The 19949-nt window shown below is 42.0% G+C and overlaps 1 protein-coding gene across 3 annotated transcripts in view; it reads left to right on the top strand.

Annotated features, from left to right (window-relative positions):
* Positions 1-15220, top strand: part of LOC144497453 (MOB kinase activator 3C-like) — a 40764-nt gene extending 25544 nt beyond the window's left edge. Inside the window, exons 4-6 of one of the 3 annotated variants that reach the window (XR_013498552.1) lie at positions 6417-11133; positions 11508-11736; positions 11977-15220. Coding sequence is in view for 1 of the 3 variants with exons in the window: in XM_078218740.1 (XP_078074866.1) it covers positions 6417-6446 (30 nt within the window). In the remaining 2 variants the exon portion in view is untranslated. Of the gene's footprint in view, positions 1-6416 lie in introns of all 3 variants that reach the window. The other 2 variants (XR_013498551.1, XM_078218740.1) reach the window with 2 other exon arrangements.
* Positions 15221-19949: the final 4729 nt, after the last annotated feature.

The following is a 19949-nucleotide window of genomic DNA, read 5'->3' as shown; positions in this document are numbered from 1 at the left end:
GTCTTGGGCTTGATCTACATGATCCAAGCTGATTGGAGTAGGCATTGCACCTCCTCCAAGGCTTGATCTCATTTGCATCTTAGCCAAAAGGTCGAGATGTCGCTTTTAAAAATTGCTTCAAATGAAGTTAAAATGTAACCTAATGACTTCAACCAAGTACAGCATGTCGATACTACACTTGATCTTAGCCAAAAGGCCATATTTCTAGTAGGAATTTCTGTTATTTAAGAGATGTTACAACTGGTTCCCAGGTGATGTTCCCCAAATCTGTTAACCTGCACAAGACCGCTCTGTTTATTAGGCGTCTCCTTCCCCTCCGTGATAATTATCTTGGTACAAGCCCCAATTTGTTAACATCCGCCCGGGATACCACCAAATTGTTACACATCCGGGTGAGGAGGGATAAACTGGCTCTCCGTCTCTATGTTGTGGAGATGCTGGCGTTGAACTGGGGTAAACACAGTAAGAGTTTTAACACCAGGTTAAAGTCCAATAATGGCATTTGCTACCAAATATACCTGTTGGACTTTAACTTGGTGTTGTTAAAACTCTTACTGTCTCTATTCAGCCCCCAAAGTTGGTCACAACAAGATTAGTATTTAAACGTCCCTCCCTTTGCAGATGCCTTTTCCCAGCCCAAAATTTATGTTTTTAAAGGAGCCAATTTAACCAGGCTTTCTGGAGTTAAAGAAAGAATGAGTTTATTTACTACTAAATGCAAGAAAATGATCAAACATGCGCATATACATTCATACAGCTTAGAAATGAGGACTGAGTCCAAAGTAAGAAAATATGAAACAGATGTTGACTTGTCTGTGAAGAGCAGATGACGTAATGTTGCAATCCGTGATTCCAGTAGTGCTGACTTCAGCAGGTGAATAGTCGGTTTCAATATTGCAATGTTCTGTAGTTTGGCTGAGAAGCTGCCGTATTTTGTTTTCAGCTGTGGCTTTATCCCCACGCTGCTTCATGTCCCCCTATACTACCTTCATGTCCCCATTCTCGTCATATGCCCTTCATGTGTAGCTGCTCAACCAGCATTCATTTTGGCAGACCTCAGGAATCAGGTGGGAATGAAAACAATAATCTAAAAGGGATCTCACTCTCACACGCTTGATACTAACTTGCTTCAACAAACAGAGGGAGAATGACACCTGAAAAAAAGACTTTTGCAGGGGTGTTTGCCGCTGGCTGGCTTTTAGCTTCAGTTCACACCCACACTCGGACACCCCCAGCACTAATCCACACTTGACCAAGCTTTGTAGCTGGCTTGTATCCCAGTCATTAGCTACTGTATGTCTTGATTTTTTTTTTAGATTGAGGTAGGTATCCTTGTCTGGAAACAAGTTGTGGCTCCATTGTCTCTCTCTCAATATCACCCACCAGCAATTAGCCAGTGACTGAATTACATCCTCAACCGTCTTTGGGCTTGTATGTCCATTTTTTAAAAACTCCCAGGTTTTTATTTGAAGTCCATTTTTTTCTGCACGAAATTTGATGTTTTTCCTCCATTATCATGACAAAAAACATTGTGAGTTTTTAGGAGATCAAAATCCTTTTGTGGATAATTTTACTGAAGAGTACAAAATTCCACTTTATCCCGGCTGTTTTTTTTTTGCAAAAATGGATAACTGGAATGTTCCCTCTCTTTGTGTGTCACCACAAAAACAGCCTGCCATCAGCTTCTGGGCAATGATGCAAGCATATCCTTAGACAGAAGGGCGGCACGGTGGCACAGTGGTTAGCACTGCTGTTTCACAGCGCCAGGGACCTGGGTTCAATTCCGGCCTTGGGTCACTGTCTGTGTAGAGTTTGCACATTCTCCCCGTGGGTTTCCTCCGGGTGCTCTGGTTTCCTCCCACAGTCCAAAGATGTGCGGGTTAGGTTGATTGGCCATGCTAAATTGCCCTTTAGTGTCAGGGGGACTAGCTAGGGTAAATGCATAGTGTTATGAGGATAGAGCCTGGGTGAGATTGTGGTTGGTGAAGACTCGATGGGCTGAATGGCCTCCTTCTGCACTGTAGGGATTCTAGGGCACTTATGAGAATTCACCGATTGTGAAAACAGTGGCAGAGTTCACACAAGTGCTTCTCTTCCTGCTTGTCCTTCACATTTCAATTGTGCTATTATTTACGATTACCACTGTTTCTCGAAGGCAAACTCCTTACTGTGCACACTTAAAAAGCTTTCCACACCAATGTCGTATCCACTCACTGGCTCATTAATATTCACATTTCCTCACTGATTTCTCAATCCGCTGCCCAAACTCCTTTCATGCGTGGGAGTTGTATGGCCATTGGGGACAAATTAGTCCTGGTGGTAAACATTTTGACAGACAGCATACTTTGGAGTTAATAAAGTAGAAATTGTATGCTACTATAAACGGTAATGTTGCCATTGGAGATTGACAGTGAAAAGTGTTCAGGGAAGCAATAAGGGCACATCTTTAACTTTTTAGTATCCCATCTAATTTATTTTATGATGCTTTTTTAAAAAAATATTCTTTCATGGGATGCACTTGTCATCCATCCCCAAACGACCTTGAACTGAGTGGCCATTTTATAGGGCATTTCAAAGTCAAGCACATATCTGTGGGTCTGGAGCCACATGTAGGCCAGACAAGGGAAGAACGACAGATTTCCCTCCCTAAAGGCCAGCAGTGAATCAGATGGGTTTTTACAACAATCGATAGTTTCATGGTTACTTAAACAAGCTTTCAGATCCAGAATTGTATTGATTTAACTGTTGTGGTGAGATTTTAGACATTATCAGCCTGGATTATTAGTCCAATGACGTGACCGCTGCATCACCATCCATTGGATCAAGTTAAGCCAACATGCCTTACATTTCAATAAAAATTCTAGTAAGCTTACAGTAAATTTGTTTACCCCTTTATGCTATCACTCAAAGTACCTGTCAACTCCTTTCAAGTCCTGTTTTGTGGTAAGATATTTGTTTTCCTATTTGAAAATGCAGCTTGAGTTTGCAAGGAATGGTGTGAACAAGCATAAAAAACACTAATTGTCACTAATCCATATTGATACATTTGAAAATAAAAGCCACCCTCAAAGCTTTTCAAATCCAAATAAATGGTTCTTTATTGCATGTTACACATTTTGCCCCACCACTCACTCACAGTGACCTTCTGCAGCATGGTGGTTAACACTGCTGCCTCAGCGCCAGGGACCCAGGTTTGATTCCCGGCTTGGGTCACTGTCTGTGTGGAGTTTGCATATTCTCCCCATGTTTGCATGGGTTTCCTCCCACAGTCTGAGCTGGTTAAGTGCATTGGCCATGCTAAATTCTCCCTCAGTGGATCCGAATAGGCGCCAGAGTGCAGCGACTAGGGGATTTTCACAGTAACTTCATTGCAGTGTTAATGTAAGCCTACTTGTGACACTAATAAATAAAAACTTTAAACTGTGTGCTAAAATAAGCAGGAGAGGAGGATATGAGCCAGAATGGTAAGAATCAGAATTCTGTCTCCTATTTTTGACAAGGTGTATATTCCATCTCTGCAATCCTTTTGCTCCTGTACTGTTACCATTGGTGTCTCCAAAGGATCTGTCCTTGATCCCTTCTATTTCTCATCTAAATGCTGCCCACTGCAATATCAAAAAGCACAAGGTCGATTTTCACATATATACTGACAATGCCCAGCTCTACCTTGCCACCATCCCTCTGGACTCCTTCCCTGTTGCTAAATTATCAGACTGCTTATCAATTCTGTGTTGAAAGAGCAGAAATTTTCTGCAATTAAATACTGGGAAGGCTGAAGCCGTTGTCCAACGATGCCTTGATTTCAAAACAGTCACCTTTGGTTTCAAATCCCTCCGTGTCCATACCCGGAAGTTACTCACCGATGTCAATGATCTTCTATTCAATTGTGTAAGCCAAACCATCCAGTAATTGGCAACAAGATGTACAACATCATTTTAACAATACCTTCTGGTGAACACAAAGGTCCTTATTGTTAATAGACGTTCTTTAACTGACAATGAAAGGGAAGAGCTGCATTGACTAAGCACTATCTGGAGAGATCAAACATCGGCCACAAAATCCCACATCAAGTCAGTAACGTATAAAAGGTTTTATTGATTGTGGATAATGAGAAGTAAGTGGCAAAGGGACTCAATCAATGAATCCCTCTTAAACAAAACAATAAGGAGACACTCTTCAAACAGTGGCAGAAAAAGGGGCACTATTGGCGCAAAATCTCTGATTCCAGAGATGAGGGGTTTGTCGTATGAAGAGAGATTGAACAGTTTAGGCCTATAGTCTCTGGAATTTAGAAGAATGAGGGGAGATGAATGAGGGAAAATCAAATTGAGGTATACGAGATGATCAAAGGTATGGATAAAGTAGATGTGGAGCAGATGCTTCCTCTAATGGGGCATTCTAGGATGAGAGGACTTAGGATAAAGGGTAGCAAATTTGAAACAGAGTTGAGGAGAAACTACTTCCCCCAAAAGGTTGGGAATCTGTGGAATTCACTACCCCAAAGTGCAGTGAATGCTGGGACAGTGAGTAAATTTAAGGAGAAGTTAGACAGATTTTTAAATTGGTAATGGGTAGAAGGGTTATGGGGTGAAGGAAAATGGGGATGAGGAGCACGTCAGCCATGATCGAATGGCGGAGAGGACTCGATGGGCCGAATGGCCTAATTCTGCTCCTATAATCTTATGAATTTATGAAAAACAATATCATAAAATGGAAACCTAGCAAATTAAATTATGGGGCTGACTTTTGAGCCCACGCTCCTCATCCATGGGGATGACAGCATATGCTCAAAATTCAGGGAAACTCGGAAAGCTTGACACACTCTCCAGAACATTCCCCCCTCACCAGTTATTCAGCAGGCGCCGGTGTGATGTTATGCTAGAGCCAGCTACAACAGGTTCACCTAGATCCGAACCTGTTGTGGATCTTCCCAGGGGCGTAAAGGTAAGTATAGCCCCCAAGGGAGAGGGTCATGGTCAGACAGTGGCCTGACAATGCACCCAGGCACTGTCTCTTGGCACAGGTTGGCCCTGCCAGGTTGGCACCATACCTATGCCAATATGGCAATGCCAACCTGTGCCAAGGGATGGGCCTTAGTTGGAGCCTCATGGGGGAGGGGGGATTCATTTAGATTTGCAGCAGGTGGAAGAGCAGGGAATGCTGGCGATGGCCACTGGGGGAGGAGGGGTGGTCTTGGGTGTCGGCTCTGACTTTGGGTGGGGGAGGGGCTGATGATCAGGGGGAAGTGGGGTGGGGAGAGAAGTGCCAACTCTGATCGGGGGTGGGGATGGCAAGATTCCACCCCGCCCCCATAAATCCATTACCTGTGTTGAGTCCCTGCATACTTACACTTGAGACCTTCTGTGTTCAGTAGCAGTTAATATTACGTAAAAGAAGAAGAAATTATTGATATATTTATACAACTGCTTTCACAACCATTGAACATCCCAAAGTTCTTTATAGTCAATGAAGTATCTAGTGATTCAGTGGATGTCATCGTAACAAAAGTAGCTAAAAAAAATTGAATAGTGACTGCTATATGCGGCTTAATGGAATAGTTCCGTTTAGGCCGATGTTGTAATTTATTTATAATCACATTTATAATTTTTGAAATTTGTTTCACTTCAAAATTGTTCTGTGGGCCTTTTAAACCGAAGAGTATTTTGCAGAACTTATTCGAGTGCATTGGACAACCAAAATGTAACCAGTTGATCATGTCGGGAAATGCTATAAAAATCTCTTGGGCACAATTTTTGGCCCCACATGCAAATAAGCATGGAAGCAGAGGGGTGCAAAAATTCACTCCACCAACTGGTCTGTTAATTTGTCAGCAGGATCCTGCCCAGAGCCATCACTGCCAGATGACTGTTTCCCACACGATGCAGGGTCAGCACCCCCATATGACACTAACATCAGGGTCTCGACCCAAAACAGAGGTTCCAGTGAACTCCTTTTAATCCAAGTTCCTGCGTGGTAGTGGTATAATCATATTGTAGCTGTTAATCATGTTAAGTGCCTTGGGACGTTTTGTTACATTACAAATGCAAGCTGTTGTTGGTTGTATTGTGGCATTGATAGCATCTGCCAAAATGCAGAATTTCCCAATGGCTTGGCTGTGCCAGAAGCTGAATGGCGAGAATTTTCTTGCCATTCATGCCAGCGGGATCTTCCAGTCCCACCGATGGCTTGCCCCTGCTGGTGGTGAGAGGTGCATTCAACGGGAAATCCCATTGACAACAGTGGGGACCAGGTGATCTCACTGCCGGCCTATGGCTGGCCACCTCCCGCTGCCACGAAACATGGAAGGCTACGCAGAAATTCATGCCCAATCTGCTTGAAAAGACCCCTGAACTGTAAAATGTCCTCTTTTAAGAGGAAAATAAAACTTATTTCATTTTTCTTTTTCTCTCTAACAGAAAGTGATGACAGAGAAAATTTGCCACTGATTCCAGCTTGAGAGAGGCCACACTGCGACTCTCCCCAGTGACACAAAACCCAACAACTGAGCCACGTACCGTCTGGTGCAAAGAAGGTTACCAGAAAGTGAAAATCTACAATCGGAGTCCTTGCAAAAGTTCATCAAGAGAAGTCATTTCGAAGCCTAAATCAAGAATTCATAAAACGCCCTCATGGGATCACATTTAAGTGATAGAATAAACTCTGCTATCAAAATACCTTCATCTTAGGGAGGCCATTGCCTATCTCACCCGCCCCCCCGCCGCACCCCCCCCCCCCCCATGCTCCCCCCCCCCCCCCATTTTATTCTCAAGATGGATTTAATCCAGTCAACTAAAGGCAGTTCAGCAACTCCTACACAATTTGATTCATCTCACGAAATACACTTGCTCAAAACCAAAGGAACTGAGGCCGTTCCATCAAGACTATCAGTTCCGAAACTATTTGGTTCATAAATCACTCTTTTGCTTATTCAGAGACACGTGTGACCATGAACTTGGAGCCTAAATGGCCACCACCAATCATTCTCTATAGTCTTCGTCCCAAGTCACATTGGCAGTGAATCTACAGTTCGTGACAGTAATCCCTGGTCCACTCAGCTATTGTACAGGAAGCATATGCTGCTCCAGAACCAGGGTACCAAGAATCAGAAAACACACACCACAAACTAATAGATATCAGGCATATTGGGTATGTTCTGCCCCAGCACTAGAATAGGCGAATAGCAACAGGATCAAACCACTACCACCTCAGTATTGGACCACTAGGTATCAGACATGTATCACATGAGCCTTAGCATCAAATCCCAGCAGCACTGTACCATCACTGACTGGATAGATTAGTTTTAAACCCTGTTAATATGATGACTCAAAACATTTGATTATTTTTCAGTTTATAAATTGATTCTGATTGTCTCCCAATGAACAGGGTAATATAATAGCATCACTAATGGTGCAGTGGTCAAACTGTGGCCTTCCTTGATTTACAAGAACAATAACATAGTAAAGTCAGAGAGATACACAAGCCATATAGTGCTGGACCAAGAAGATGAATCACTCACCTCTGATAAGTCAAGACATGAGGAGATAAATACAGAAATAATAAGATTTGACACAAGTGAAAGGTTCGCTTTAGTCCAGTATAGAACATAGAACAGTACAGCACAGAACAGGCCCTTCGGCCCATGATGTTGTGCCGAGCTTTATCTGAAACCAAGATCAAGCTATCCCACTCCCTATCATCCTGGTGTGCTCCATGTGCCTATCCAATAACCGCTTAAATGTTCCTAAAGTGTCTGACTCCACTATCACTGCAGGCAGTCCATTCCACACCCCAACCACTCTCTGCGTAAAGAACCTACCTCTGATATCCTTCCTGTATCTCCCATCACGAACCCTATAGTTATGCCCCCTTGTAATAGCTCCATCCACCCGAGGAAATAGTCTTTGAACGTTCACTCTACCTATCCCCTTCATCATTTTATAAACCTCTATTAAGTCTCCCCTCAGCCTCCTCTGCTCCAGAGAGAACAGCCCTAGCTCCCTCAACCTTTCCTCATAAGACCTACCCTCCAAACCAGGCAGCATCCTGGTAAATCTCCTCTGCACTCTTTCCAGCGCTTCCACATCCTTCTTATAGTGAGGTGACCAGAACTGCACACAATATTCCAAATGTGGTCTCACCAAGGTCCTGTACAGTTGCATTGTGCTTTTGTATTGTGCTTTTACAGGATTTAAAATTGAGGCAATTTAGTCACACACCACCAGATGAGAGTGAAATGTCAGTTTCTGTATTTTCTAAATCTAGCAAATAACTGCATGAAAGGACTTAGCATGAAACTTAAAATACCTATACCAATTTTAAATTGGATACAAGTCATTTTTTTGAAACCCTTGCTTTAAATGTACTGATAAGTGGTAAGTAAAATACACGCCACGCAGTGCCAAGCAATGACCATCCCCAACAAGAGAGAATCTTCCCTTGACGTTCAATGGCATAACCGTCACTGAAGCCCCCACTATCAACATCCTGTGGGGGGGTTACCATTGACTGGAAGCTGAACTAGACTAGCCATATAAATACTACAAGAGCAGTTCAGAAGCTAGGAATCCCATGGCAAATAATTCACCTCCTGACTCCCCAAAGGCTGTCCATCATTTACAAGGCACAAGTCAGAAGTGTGATGGAATACTCTCCAGTTGCCTGGATGAGTGCAGTACCAATAACCTCAAGAAGCTCGACACCATGCAGGACAAAGCAACATGCTCGACTGGGGGGCTTCATGTACAAACATCCAGTCCCTTCTCCAATGATGCACAATGGCAGCTCTGTGTACAATCAACAAGATGCCCTGCAGGAACTCCTCCTTAGACAGCATTTTTCAAACCCACAACCGTACCACAAGAGCAGGAGATACATGGGAACATCACCAACTGGAGGTTCTCCTCCAAGTCAGTTACCATCCTGTCTTGGAAATAGACTGCCATTTTTTCACTGTTGCTGATCAAAATCCTGGAATTCCCTTCTAACAGCAGTGTGGGTGTACCTACAACACGGACTACAATGGTTCAAGAAGGCAGCTCATCACCACCTTCTCAAGGGCAATTAGGGATGGGCAAAAAATGCTGGCCTAGCCAACGATACTATATCCCATGAATATTAAAAAATGGGCTTCAGAACACCCCAGAGATTGGATTCAAAGTAGTTATAGGACCTTGTGAAAACTGGCAACAATTGTATCAGAATCATGCCTTTAGATAAACATTAGCCAATAGACTCCAATATTTTAAAGAAAAAAGAAAACTATTGTTAATGTTTTTATCTTGGAATCTTTTATGGTGGTTTGCCTAAAGAATTTCAGTTCTTTAAAATGCCATTTAATCAAATTGCCAAATGCTTTGAAATGTTTTTCTACAGAATAGATTGAATGGGTAAAATAAATAGGAGCAAGATTAGAGCATATAGCTCTTGAGCTTACTCTATCATTCAGTAGATCATTGCTGATCTTCTGCCTTCAACTTCACTTTCCTGCTCGCTCCCCAAATCCCTTGATTCCTTGAGAGAACAAAAAAACTGTTCAGTTCAGCTTTAACAAACTCAACACTGGAGCATCCACAACCCTCCAAGTTGGACAACTCCAAGGATTCACTTCATATCAGTTCAAAATGATTAGCCTCTTACCCTGAGACTGTGCCCAGATGCCCCAGCCAGCAGAACAACATTTCAGTGTCTACCCTTCAGTATTGTACTTGTTTCAATCAGATCACCCCTCATACTTATAAAATCCTCAGCCTCTCATCATCGGACAGTCTTTTATCCCAGGAACGTTCACTATACTACCAGATAAGCATGTTACTTATAACCAAGCTTATGCACAACGTGTAACACACCATCCATTCACTGAAAATGAAATATAATCAGATTGCTGTAAAGTCTGTCATTTAACCTGAATGGGAGGGAAGACATACAGATTCCTTTACACGTCTGTCCTCCAAGTTGCTCCATTTTTTTGATATTCATTGCATCAAATGATTCAGTTTACCCAAGAAACAAATCCAGGAAAGTCCCCCCTAATATTCTGTTGGTCAAACATGAAAGAACTTTTTTTTGATATAATTTCAATGTGCAGTGTCACTTCTTTGACTCAAAAATGTTTTGATAAAGTATGTTTTCGGCATCATTACAAATAATGCATCATCACAACAAAATTCCTTGCCTTGCTTCCTTTTATTTTTGGCTGAGAACTATATATTGCCCAGGACAATGGGAGGACTCAATGTACTTTTTCATATCATGCCGTGGGATCTTTTATGCCTAACTGAGCAGCTAGGTGGAGCCTTGGATTAATATCTCATTTCAGAGATTACAGCTCTGACAAGGAAGCACTCCACTACATCAGTACTTCACAGAAATCTCAGTCGAGATTATGTGGTCAAGTCCTGTAGTGTTGATTAAACCAACCACCTTTGACTTAAAGATGAGAGTAATACAACTGAGCCACATTGAAAAGAAAATATTTATCCAGTCTGCTATATAGAATTATCGATGAGACCAGGTTTGGCAAAGTGTTAGATGCCTCAGTGTTCGCATATGCCAAGCTATTAGTGATTTAATCATCTTCTGTGGGTCCTGTCATGACTGAGGAATGTGATGTGGGATCAGCATTTCCGTTGTAAGACTATAGTTGGGATATGGGTGGCAGTAGATTGTTGAAAAGTAGTTTGGTCAGAATTCCACACACAATAATGAAATACTTACATTTCAAAGATCCTCTTGACATGCACCAATCACACCCCAATTAGTGTTGTGGGCACATTGGTGAAAAACCAATTAGATTGTCAGCTAGTAATGTTTAATCTTATTAGTCATTTACACTTTTGAGTTCAGCTCAAGAGAACTGCAAACTGTATACCAGTCACTGACTTAGATGTATGGAGCCTGAGCAAGGCTCCAATTTGTGACGACTGAGCCATAATTAAATTAGTCTCATAGTTTAAAATATGTCAATTTATCTTGGGACTTCATGCAGACATTCAACAAATTGCATTTTTTAAAAAATACATGGCTTTATTTCTTATTTGTGTTTTATAATTTTATATAAGTGTTTAGGAATAATTAGTAGTTGAAAGATTTCTTTAATTTCAATGTTGTTATGATGGGATTACCATGACAAAGTTTGTTTAGAACATAGAACATAGAACATTACAGCGCAGAACAGGCCCTTCGGCCCACGATGTTGCACCGACCAGTTAAAAAAAAAACTGTGACCCTCCAACCTAAACCAATTTCTTTTCGTCCATGAACCTATCTACGGATCTCTTAAACGCCCCCAAACTAGGCGCATTTACTACTGATGCTGGCAGGGCATTCCAATCCCTCACCACCCTCTGGGTAAAGAACCTACCCCTGACATCGGTTCTATAACTACCCCCCCTCAATTTAAAGCCATGCCCCCTTGTGCTGGATTTCTCCATCAGAGGAAAAAGGCTATCACTATCCACCCTATCTAAACCTCTAATCATCTTATATGTTTCAATAAGATCCCCTCTTAGCCGCCGCAACTTTTAAAGTTGTTTTTACTCACCAGTTTTCTCCCTCTTCCAAAGTTCTTGATTCCTTGGTGGATGGTAGTTGTCCACTGATAATTCACTCATGTAGTCAATATTCAAATGCAAGCCTTGATGCTGAGTGTAAGTAGGTTGCTCAAGAATGGGGGGGAAGTCATTGCCAAGGCTGATTCTGTCTGTACTGAACAACTACATACGTTCACTTCCAGCAGAGGTCATTGAAGCAATTTTTAAAAGCGGCATCTCGGCCTTTTGGCTAAGATGCAAATGAGCTCAGGTCTTGGAGGAGGATCCTTCCCCTTCTCCAATCAGCTTGACTCATGTAGATCAGGCCCAGGACAGGGTGGTTTGGTCGCTCGCCCTGTCTTGTCAGCCTGGATCTGAAGTGTCTCAACTTGTTGAGACTCTGAATTGGATTTGATTTGATTGAATTGGAAAAGTATAAAAAAAAGAGGTCATTGTATAGCAGTCAAGAGCACATGCTATAAGTAGTTTCCCCTCTCCAAACGAACATCACCGAAGCTAATTGTAGCATGCCTACTGCCATTCTGTCTGAACCCAACTAAACTCAGTACAGATTTGGGAAATCAAACTAGGAGCCTTCCTCTTGTGAATGACTCTGATAACTTTGTATATGAACTTGCTGAGCTGTTAGTCAAATTTCATTGCCTTAGTTTCAATTGCTAATTTAATGTTAAATGTTTCAAAGGGCAATGAGGGATGGGCAATAAATGCTGGTCTAGCCAGTGCTGCCTACATCTCACAGACAAATATAAAAGAAGTTTATTTTCTTTGATTTAAAGATTGACATGATCCATTGTGAAATCATCTGCTTTCAATGCAGACATGCAAACTCTCCATTCCTTTGGCAAACGCCTGTAAATTAAAATCATGCAAAGCAGCACCTGTTTTTGTACAGAATATTCATCTGTAGAAATCTATTAATCACAAAGGTACAAGTTTATTTTTTAAATTTAATATGAGAAAGATGATATTCTCCAGAAATGTCACTTTTGACATCAATGGTGGTGGAAGCAGGAGCTTTGAAACAGTAAGGATCATCTTCTAAAAGTGAATGATCTGGAGAGATTGTGAATAAACTTTCCTACAAGAACTTACGCTGAATTGGAGATGGATAGAAATTACAGCATGTTGTGAAGAGCTTAGATTTTGTAATGGACAAAGATGTATGGACCATAAATCCACCATTATAAGAATAATTAAGACATTACAGACATTCTCATTATGTTTCTCTTACATGTACTTTTAATACTTCTTGCTTTTGAGCTTTATTATTCTATTTGTTTGAAAATAAAGTTATTGGTAACTACTTTGTAAATCATTGGTTCTCTCTGGCGCTTTGAAAAGAAATGTTTAAAATTATGTTCTGTCCAAGTTTGTTGCAGGTAGAGTAATATTTAGCCCTTAGGTGTGACTCTCTGTAAGGGGAGGTCATGGAATAGGTATAGTTCTCAAATCATATGTGCTTACATGTATAATTGTTGGACTGTTGTAGGTTTCATAAAATCTCTACAGTGCCAAAGGAGCCCATTCGGTTCAACCAGTCTGCACCAACTCTTCAACTCAGAATCCCACCCAGGCCCTATCCCACTAATCCCCCTAACCTATACATCCTGGGACACAAAGGGCCAATTTCACTTGGCCAATCTACCTAACCTGCATGTCTTTGGATTGTGGGAGGAAACCAGAGCACCTGGAGGAAATGCACACAGACACGTTGAGGGGATTAAGACCTCCAGAATTGCACTTACACTTAATTGTCCAACTTATCACAGAGTGGCTATCAACTCTTCAAGTGAAATGTTAAATCCCAGGAAGACGTGACTGAGTGTATTGTGCTCTGCTAGCACAACTTGATTGCTGTGTCCAGTTCTGATTGCTAAGAAATAAAGGAGACATTAATGGAGACAGTTCAAAGAAGAGCTCCAAGGCTGGTGCCTAGTGTTGGGTCAAAATGCTCTGAGGAAAGATTAGGGAGAAAATTCTCCCATCCCGCCTACCACAGGAATCGTAGTGGGTAGGGGATGGATCACGTAAAGGTCCATTGACCACAGGTGGGATTCTCCGGTTTTGGGACAAGCGTGGCTAGAAAATCCCACCCATGGTTTTTCAGTTTGGAAAACAGGAATTCAAGAAATGGTCTCATAAATGGGTGTAAGGTAGTGAATGGCAATGAAAACAGTTTATCAGGACACTATAAAGTATAATTAAAAAGCAAGGGATGTGATGTTACTGTATCTTTAAGAGATTTTTAAAAAGACATAGAGTCATAGAGGTTTACAGCATGGAAACAGGCCCTTTGGCCCAACTTGTCCATGCTGCCCTTTTTTTTTTAAACCCCTAAGCTAATCCCAATTGCCCGCATTTGGCCCATATCCCTCTATACCCATCGTACCCATGTAACTATCTAAATGCTTTTCAAAAGACAAAATTGTACCCACCTCTACTACTACCTCTGGCAGCTTGTTCCAAACACTCACCACCCTCTGTGTGAAAGAATTGCCCCTCTGGACACTTTTGTATCTCTCACCTTAAACCTATGCCCTCTAGTTTTAGACTCCCCTACCTTTGGGAAAAGATAATGACTATCTATCTGATCTATGCCCCTCGTTATTTTATAAACCTCTATAAGATCACCTCTCAGCCTCCTACGCTCCAGAGAAAAAAGTCCCAGTCTATCCAACCTCTCTTTATAACTCAATCCATCAAGTCCTGGTAGCATCCTAGTAAATCTTTTCTGCACTCTTTCTAGTTTAATAATATCCTTTCTATAATAGGGTGATCAGAATTGCACACAGTATTCCAAGTGTGGCCTTACCAATGTCTTGTACAACTTCAACAAGACATTCCAACTCCTGTATTCAATGTTCTGACCGATGAAACCAAGCCTGCCGAATGCCTTCTTCACCACTCTGTCCACCTGTGACTCCACTTTCAAGGAGCTATGAACATGTACCCCTAGATCTCTTTGTTCTATAACTCTCCCCAATGTCCAAACATAATCTCTGCAGCTCTCACAGTCAGTGTTTCTCAGCTCACAGCCTTAGCTGGAATCATTCTGTTGTCAGGCTGACTACGATGAGTCCTTTTATTGCTACTTAAGTGGTTTAAATGGAATTGTTTATATTTATTCTGAGATTAGTTTTACGATCCTACATTGTTAGGAGGACGGTCATGTGTTTTTGGATAGGTTTTTTTCCCAGTGAGTTAAAGGTTTCATTTTCAGTTCTGAGCTGAAGTTGGGTTTTCACAGAGATAGCAAGCTGAACAGAAATCTCTCTCTCTCCCTGATTTAGTTGGAAATTCTGCTGGTGATCTTAAAGCAAGGTTTTGCTTTCCTGAAGGAAAGAATCTGCTGTTAGTAGTTTGTCTAAAGTCCCTGATGTTCTGGAAAGCTGTTCTGACTTCAACCTGTTCTCAGTGTACCAAGGCTGAGAGTTTTCAATTCTCTAACCAAAGGACTCAATTTCCAATATCACGTGAGCCTTAGTCTGTGCTGTGTTAAACCTGTGAAAAGGGTATTTTGTCTGTGGGATTGGGTTGATTGGAACATTGTCGACATCTTTGTTAAGGGTTATACATTATCATTATTGTTTGTTTCTTGTTTGCAATTGATAAAAGTTCTTGTTAATTTTCTTACTATACATGTTAACTATATTCTTAAATAAACTTTGTTTGATAAAAGCTCCCTAGTGGGTCATTTCAATCATACCTGAAGTGAAGCATATCATGCTTATCCTAGCCAAATTCAAATTGCAAAACTTATGATCCAGGCAGACTCCATAAAATACTTTGGAGTTTCTAACCTGACCATTGCAGGAGACATAGGCCAAAAGTAGCAAAAACTAACTTTAAGACTAATAACAGAAGTTTATTTTTCTCACGGAAAGCGATCCACATGTGCAATGAACTTCCAGACAAAGGTTGATGTAGAAACCTGGAATCATTGAAGCGTGCAGGTGTTTTTTTCCTGGATGAATTGAAAAAAATTGAATGGGAATCCTCATCTGCAAATATCTGCTGTTGAGTCCTTATAATGGTATAGAAGGCATGAATAAGGGATTGGGTAAAAATGTTGTGGAGTCATTTACTAAGACTAGGCATATGTAAACAGCTATATAAGGGTATAAAGCTTGAAGACACTTCAGCAACAGAGCTGTCAGTGTGTGCTCTGCTTAAAAGCAAAAGTGAAAGTAAAACTGGATCACATGACACATTTCTTTCTAGTGATATCATGATGCAATCCCTCAAAGGCATGTTACAGCATTTGCAAGCTTTCGAACTTACATAGGATTGAACAATAGACGTTTGATTTCTTAGTAACTGACAGATGTTCATACATGCACATTTTTCTCCAGTAATAATTGATTTGGTGCAATTATTCCACCAAAAACAAATGAGAGAAATAATTTCAGCTTCCCTGTTTTCCCTTTTAATGAAGAAATATGCTCCAATAGTTGCTTTCCACTACAGTTTAAGAAGTTAAATAATTAGAAAGAGCATAAACATTGAGGAGATGGTCCAAATTGATCCACAAAACAGTAAGAGTTCTAAAATAATATCTCACAATCACATACATTTTGGTGCATGAAACAGTAAAGCAAACCTGGGTATCTCACTAACTCAACTGTTCCGTTTCATTAATATATGCTGCTGTTTACAGTGAAGCATCTGCGGAAAGAAACTTATGCTCACAAATGTTGTGTGAAAGAACAAATTCTTGTCTTAATGATTGTCCAGTGGTGAGTTCTGAATTACATTCAAGCTAATAGGGAACTATATTTACGGAAGAAACAACACAACAGGTCCATGCAACCAGCAGAGACATTTGCAGGACCACCTGCCCAGTTAGGCAAATTTGGTGTCCAGATTCAAACTGAAGGAGCGGCATGGTGCACACTGCTGCCTCACAGCACAAGGGACCCGGGTTCAATTCTTGGCCTCAGGTCACTGTCTGTGTGGAGTTTGCACATTCTCCCCGTGTCTGCGTGGGTTTCCTCCGGGTGCTCTGGTTTGCTCCCACAGTCCAAAGATGTGTGGGTTAGGTTGATTGGCCACGCTAAATTGACCTTAGTGTCAGGGGATGAGCAGGGTAAATATGTGGGGTTACGGGAATAGGGTCTGGGTGGGATTGTGGTTGGTGCAGGCTCGATGGGCCGAATGGCCTCCTTCGGCACTGTAAGGATTCTATGATTCTATGATTCCAATAGGAACATATAGGCTGTGATTCTCAGCGCCGGTTAGCCACAGGCACAAATCCCGTAATGACCGTAAACTCTCACAAGAGGACTATAATGGGATTTGCAGTGTGAGATCTCAGTTTGACATCTTCCCTGTTCCCCACCAGTGATGTAATCAAATTAAATACATTTAAATATGACTAAACAGCTTAATGCCGATGCTTCCGGGGGCGTTAGATGTTCCACCCCATCAGCGTAATGTCACACTGGGGGAACCACTACTGGTTTTCAAAAATAAAAAAACAGTTTTGATGACCACGCTGGGAGCACAGAGGTAGGTATAGCCCTCGGGTGGTGAGGGACATGGCAAGACAGTGCCCTTTCACCATTCTGTGCTCCATGTCACACTCAACATTGCTTGTGGCGTGCCACAGTGCAATAGACAGTCATTGTCAGGTATCGATCCTGGATTCAACCACCGGGAACCCAGTAACCAACCCCCAGAGGCATCAAAACGATGAGTAACATTCTGCAAATTAAACTAATGACCTTCCAGTAGTCAAGTTTATTTGTAAAGTTTATCTGTATTTGCTCACATGGTCCTTTTGGTCAGGGCTAGTGTGACATATGGACTTCGATCAGTCTGTGAGTTGTGTTGAGTAGGCATTGCTGACAACATTTGGCTACAACTCTCCCCACTTCCTGCCACCACAGCATCTGCCTATCCTTCCTAACGTGGCTTCTCTCCTATGGTGAGATCTCCTGTGGTATACTTTCATAAGATTGTGGAAAATGGGGAGGGTGGGTTGGGGGGCCCTGTGTGGTCTAGTTTCTCGACCAGCGTGGCTTTGACTGACTTACCCACTTGCAGTGTCCAGGGGTCTGACCTAACTGTGCTGTAGTTCTGGCTGCATGAACCTGTTATATTGTTTCTTCCGTAAATAAAGTTTTGGCCATGACTGAATACGTTCCCTATTAGCTCGAATGTAACTCGGAACTCACCACTGGACAATCATTGAGACGAGAATCTGCCTTCCCTCCTTGGCGTCTCCTATCCTGTGGCCTCTTTTAATTGTTTGGATACTCAGCCGGACTGTGCTCAGGCTGGCTTACTGCACTATCCAAGGGTGGTAGATAAATATACTCACCCGTTAGCAGCTCCATCCTGATGATCCGATACGAATATCCTGCTGATTGTGCCAAACTGTTGTGATGCAACTTTACAAACTTTTCTCTGTAATATAGAACATAGAACATAGAACCTGGAACATAGAACAGTACAGCGCAGTACAGGCCCTTCGGCCCTTGATGTTGTGCCGAGCATTGTCCAAAACCAAGATCAAGCTATCCCACTCCCTATCATTCTGGTGTGCTCCATGTGCCTATCCAATAACCGCTTGAAAGTTCCTAAAGTGTCCGACTCCACTGTCCCAGCAGGCGGTCCATTCCACACCGCAACCACTCTCTGAGTAAAGAACCTACCTCGGACATCCCTCCTATATCTCCCACCATGAACCTTATAGTTATGTCCCCTAGTAACAGCTACATCCACCCGAGGATATAGTCTCTGAACGCCCGCTCTATCTATCCCCCTCATCATCTTATAAACCTCTATCAAGTTGCCTCTCATCCTCCTCCGCTCTAAAGAGAAAAGCCCCAGCTCCCTCAACCTTTCCTCATAAGACCTACCCTCCAAACCAGGCAGCATCCTGGTAAACCTCCTTTGCACTCTTTCCAATGCTTCCACATCCTTCTTATAGTGAGATGACCAGAACTGCACACAATATTCCAAATGTGGTCTCACCAAGGTCCTGTACAGTTGCAGCATAACCCCACGGCTCTTAAACTCAAACCCCCGTTAATAAACGCTAACACACTATAGACCTTCTTCATGGTTCTATCCACTTGAGTGGCAACCTTCAGAGATCTGTGGATATGAAGCCCAAGATCTCTCTGTTCCTCCACATTCCTCAGAACCCTGCCGTTGACCCTGTAATCCGCATTCAAATTTGTCCTACCAAAATGAATCACCTCGCACTTATCAGGGTTAAACTCCATCTGCCATTTTTCGGCCCAACTTCTGCATCCTATCAATGTCTCTTTGCAGCCTACAACAGCCCTCCACCTCATCCACTACTCTACCAAACTTGGTGTCATCAGCAAATTTACTGACCCACCTTCAGCCCCCTCCTCCAAGTCATTGATAAAAATCACAAGTAGCAGAGGACCCAGCACTGATCCCTGTGGTACACCGCTGGTAACTGGTCTCCAGTTTGAAAATTTTCCATCCACCACCAACCTCTGTCTTCTATGAGATATGATGTGGAGATGCCGGCGTTGGACTGGGGTAAACACAGTAAGAAGTTTAACAACACCAGGTTAAAGTCCAGCAGGTTTATTTGGTAGCAAAAGCCACACTTTTGTGTGGCTTTTGCTACCAAATAAACCTGTTGGACTTTAACCTGGTGTTGTTAAACTTCTTACTGTTCTATGAGATAGCCAGTTACTTATCCAATCGGCCAAATTTCCCTCTATCCCACACCTCCTTACTTTCCTCATGAGCCGACCATGGGGGACCTTATCAAACGCCTTACTAAAATCCATGTATACGACATCAACTGCTCAATCTTCATCTACACACTTAGTTACCTCCTCAAAGAATTCAATCAAATTTGTGAGGCAAGACTTACCCTTCACGAATCCGTGTTGACTATCCTGGATTAAGCTGCATCTTTCCAAATGGTCATAAATCCTATCCCTCAGGACCTTTTCCATTAACTTACCGACCACCAAAGTAAGACTAACCAGCCTATAATGACCAGCAATATAAATTACCTTAATTTCCTCACTCTCTTTAACACCTAGATTTCCCTTATGCAACTTGTATTTTTGACTGTGTAGACACTAAATATTTATTTATTTACTTTTTTTATGCGCAGTTTATGTTAACCTTGCTTTTTGTGCATGACTATATTGAAAGCAGTTAAAAAAACTCAGCATATTACCATTTTAAACTAGTGCAGGCACTGGACCTGCTCTTTGATCCCATTAGCAGTAGCAGCATAAATTAATTCCCTTTTTGATTGCTGATGAAGAATGCACAGATTGAAACATATGTCCCATCAGTATGTGATTAATATTTGCAGCAGTGAGGTTGAGTGGATAACACACAACTGAATAGGTTGCAGGTGGCTTCTCGTGAGTTTGAACAGGGACCTGTGTTATT

Source organism: Mustelus asterias, chromosome 8, assembly GCF_964213995.1.
Source record: "Mustelus asterias chromosome 8, sMusAst1.hap1.1, whole genome shotgun sequence".
Classification (NCBI taxonomy): Eukaryota; Metazoa; Chordata; class Chondrichthyes; order Carcharhiniformes; family Triakidae; genus Mustelus; species Mustelus asterias.
Note: the sequence above shows the minus strand (reverse complement) of the source record. Positions and strands in the feature narration are given on the sequence as shown.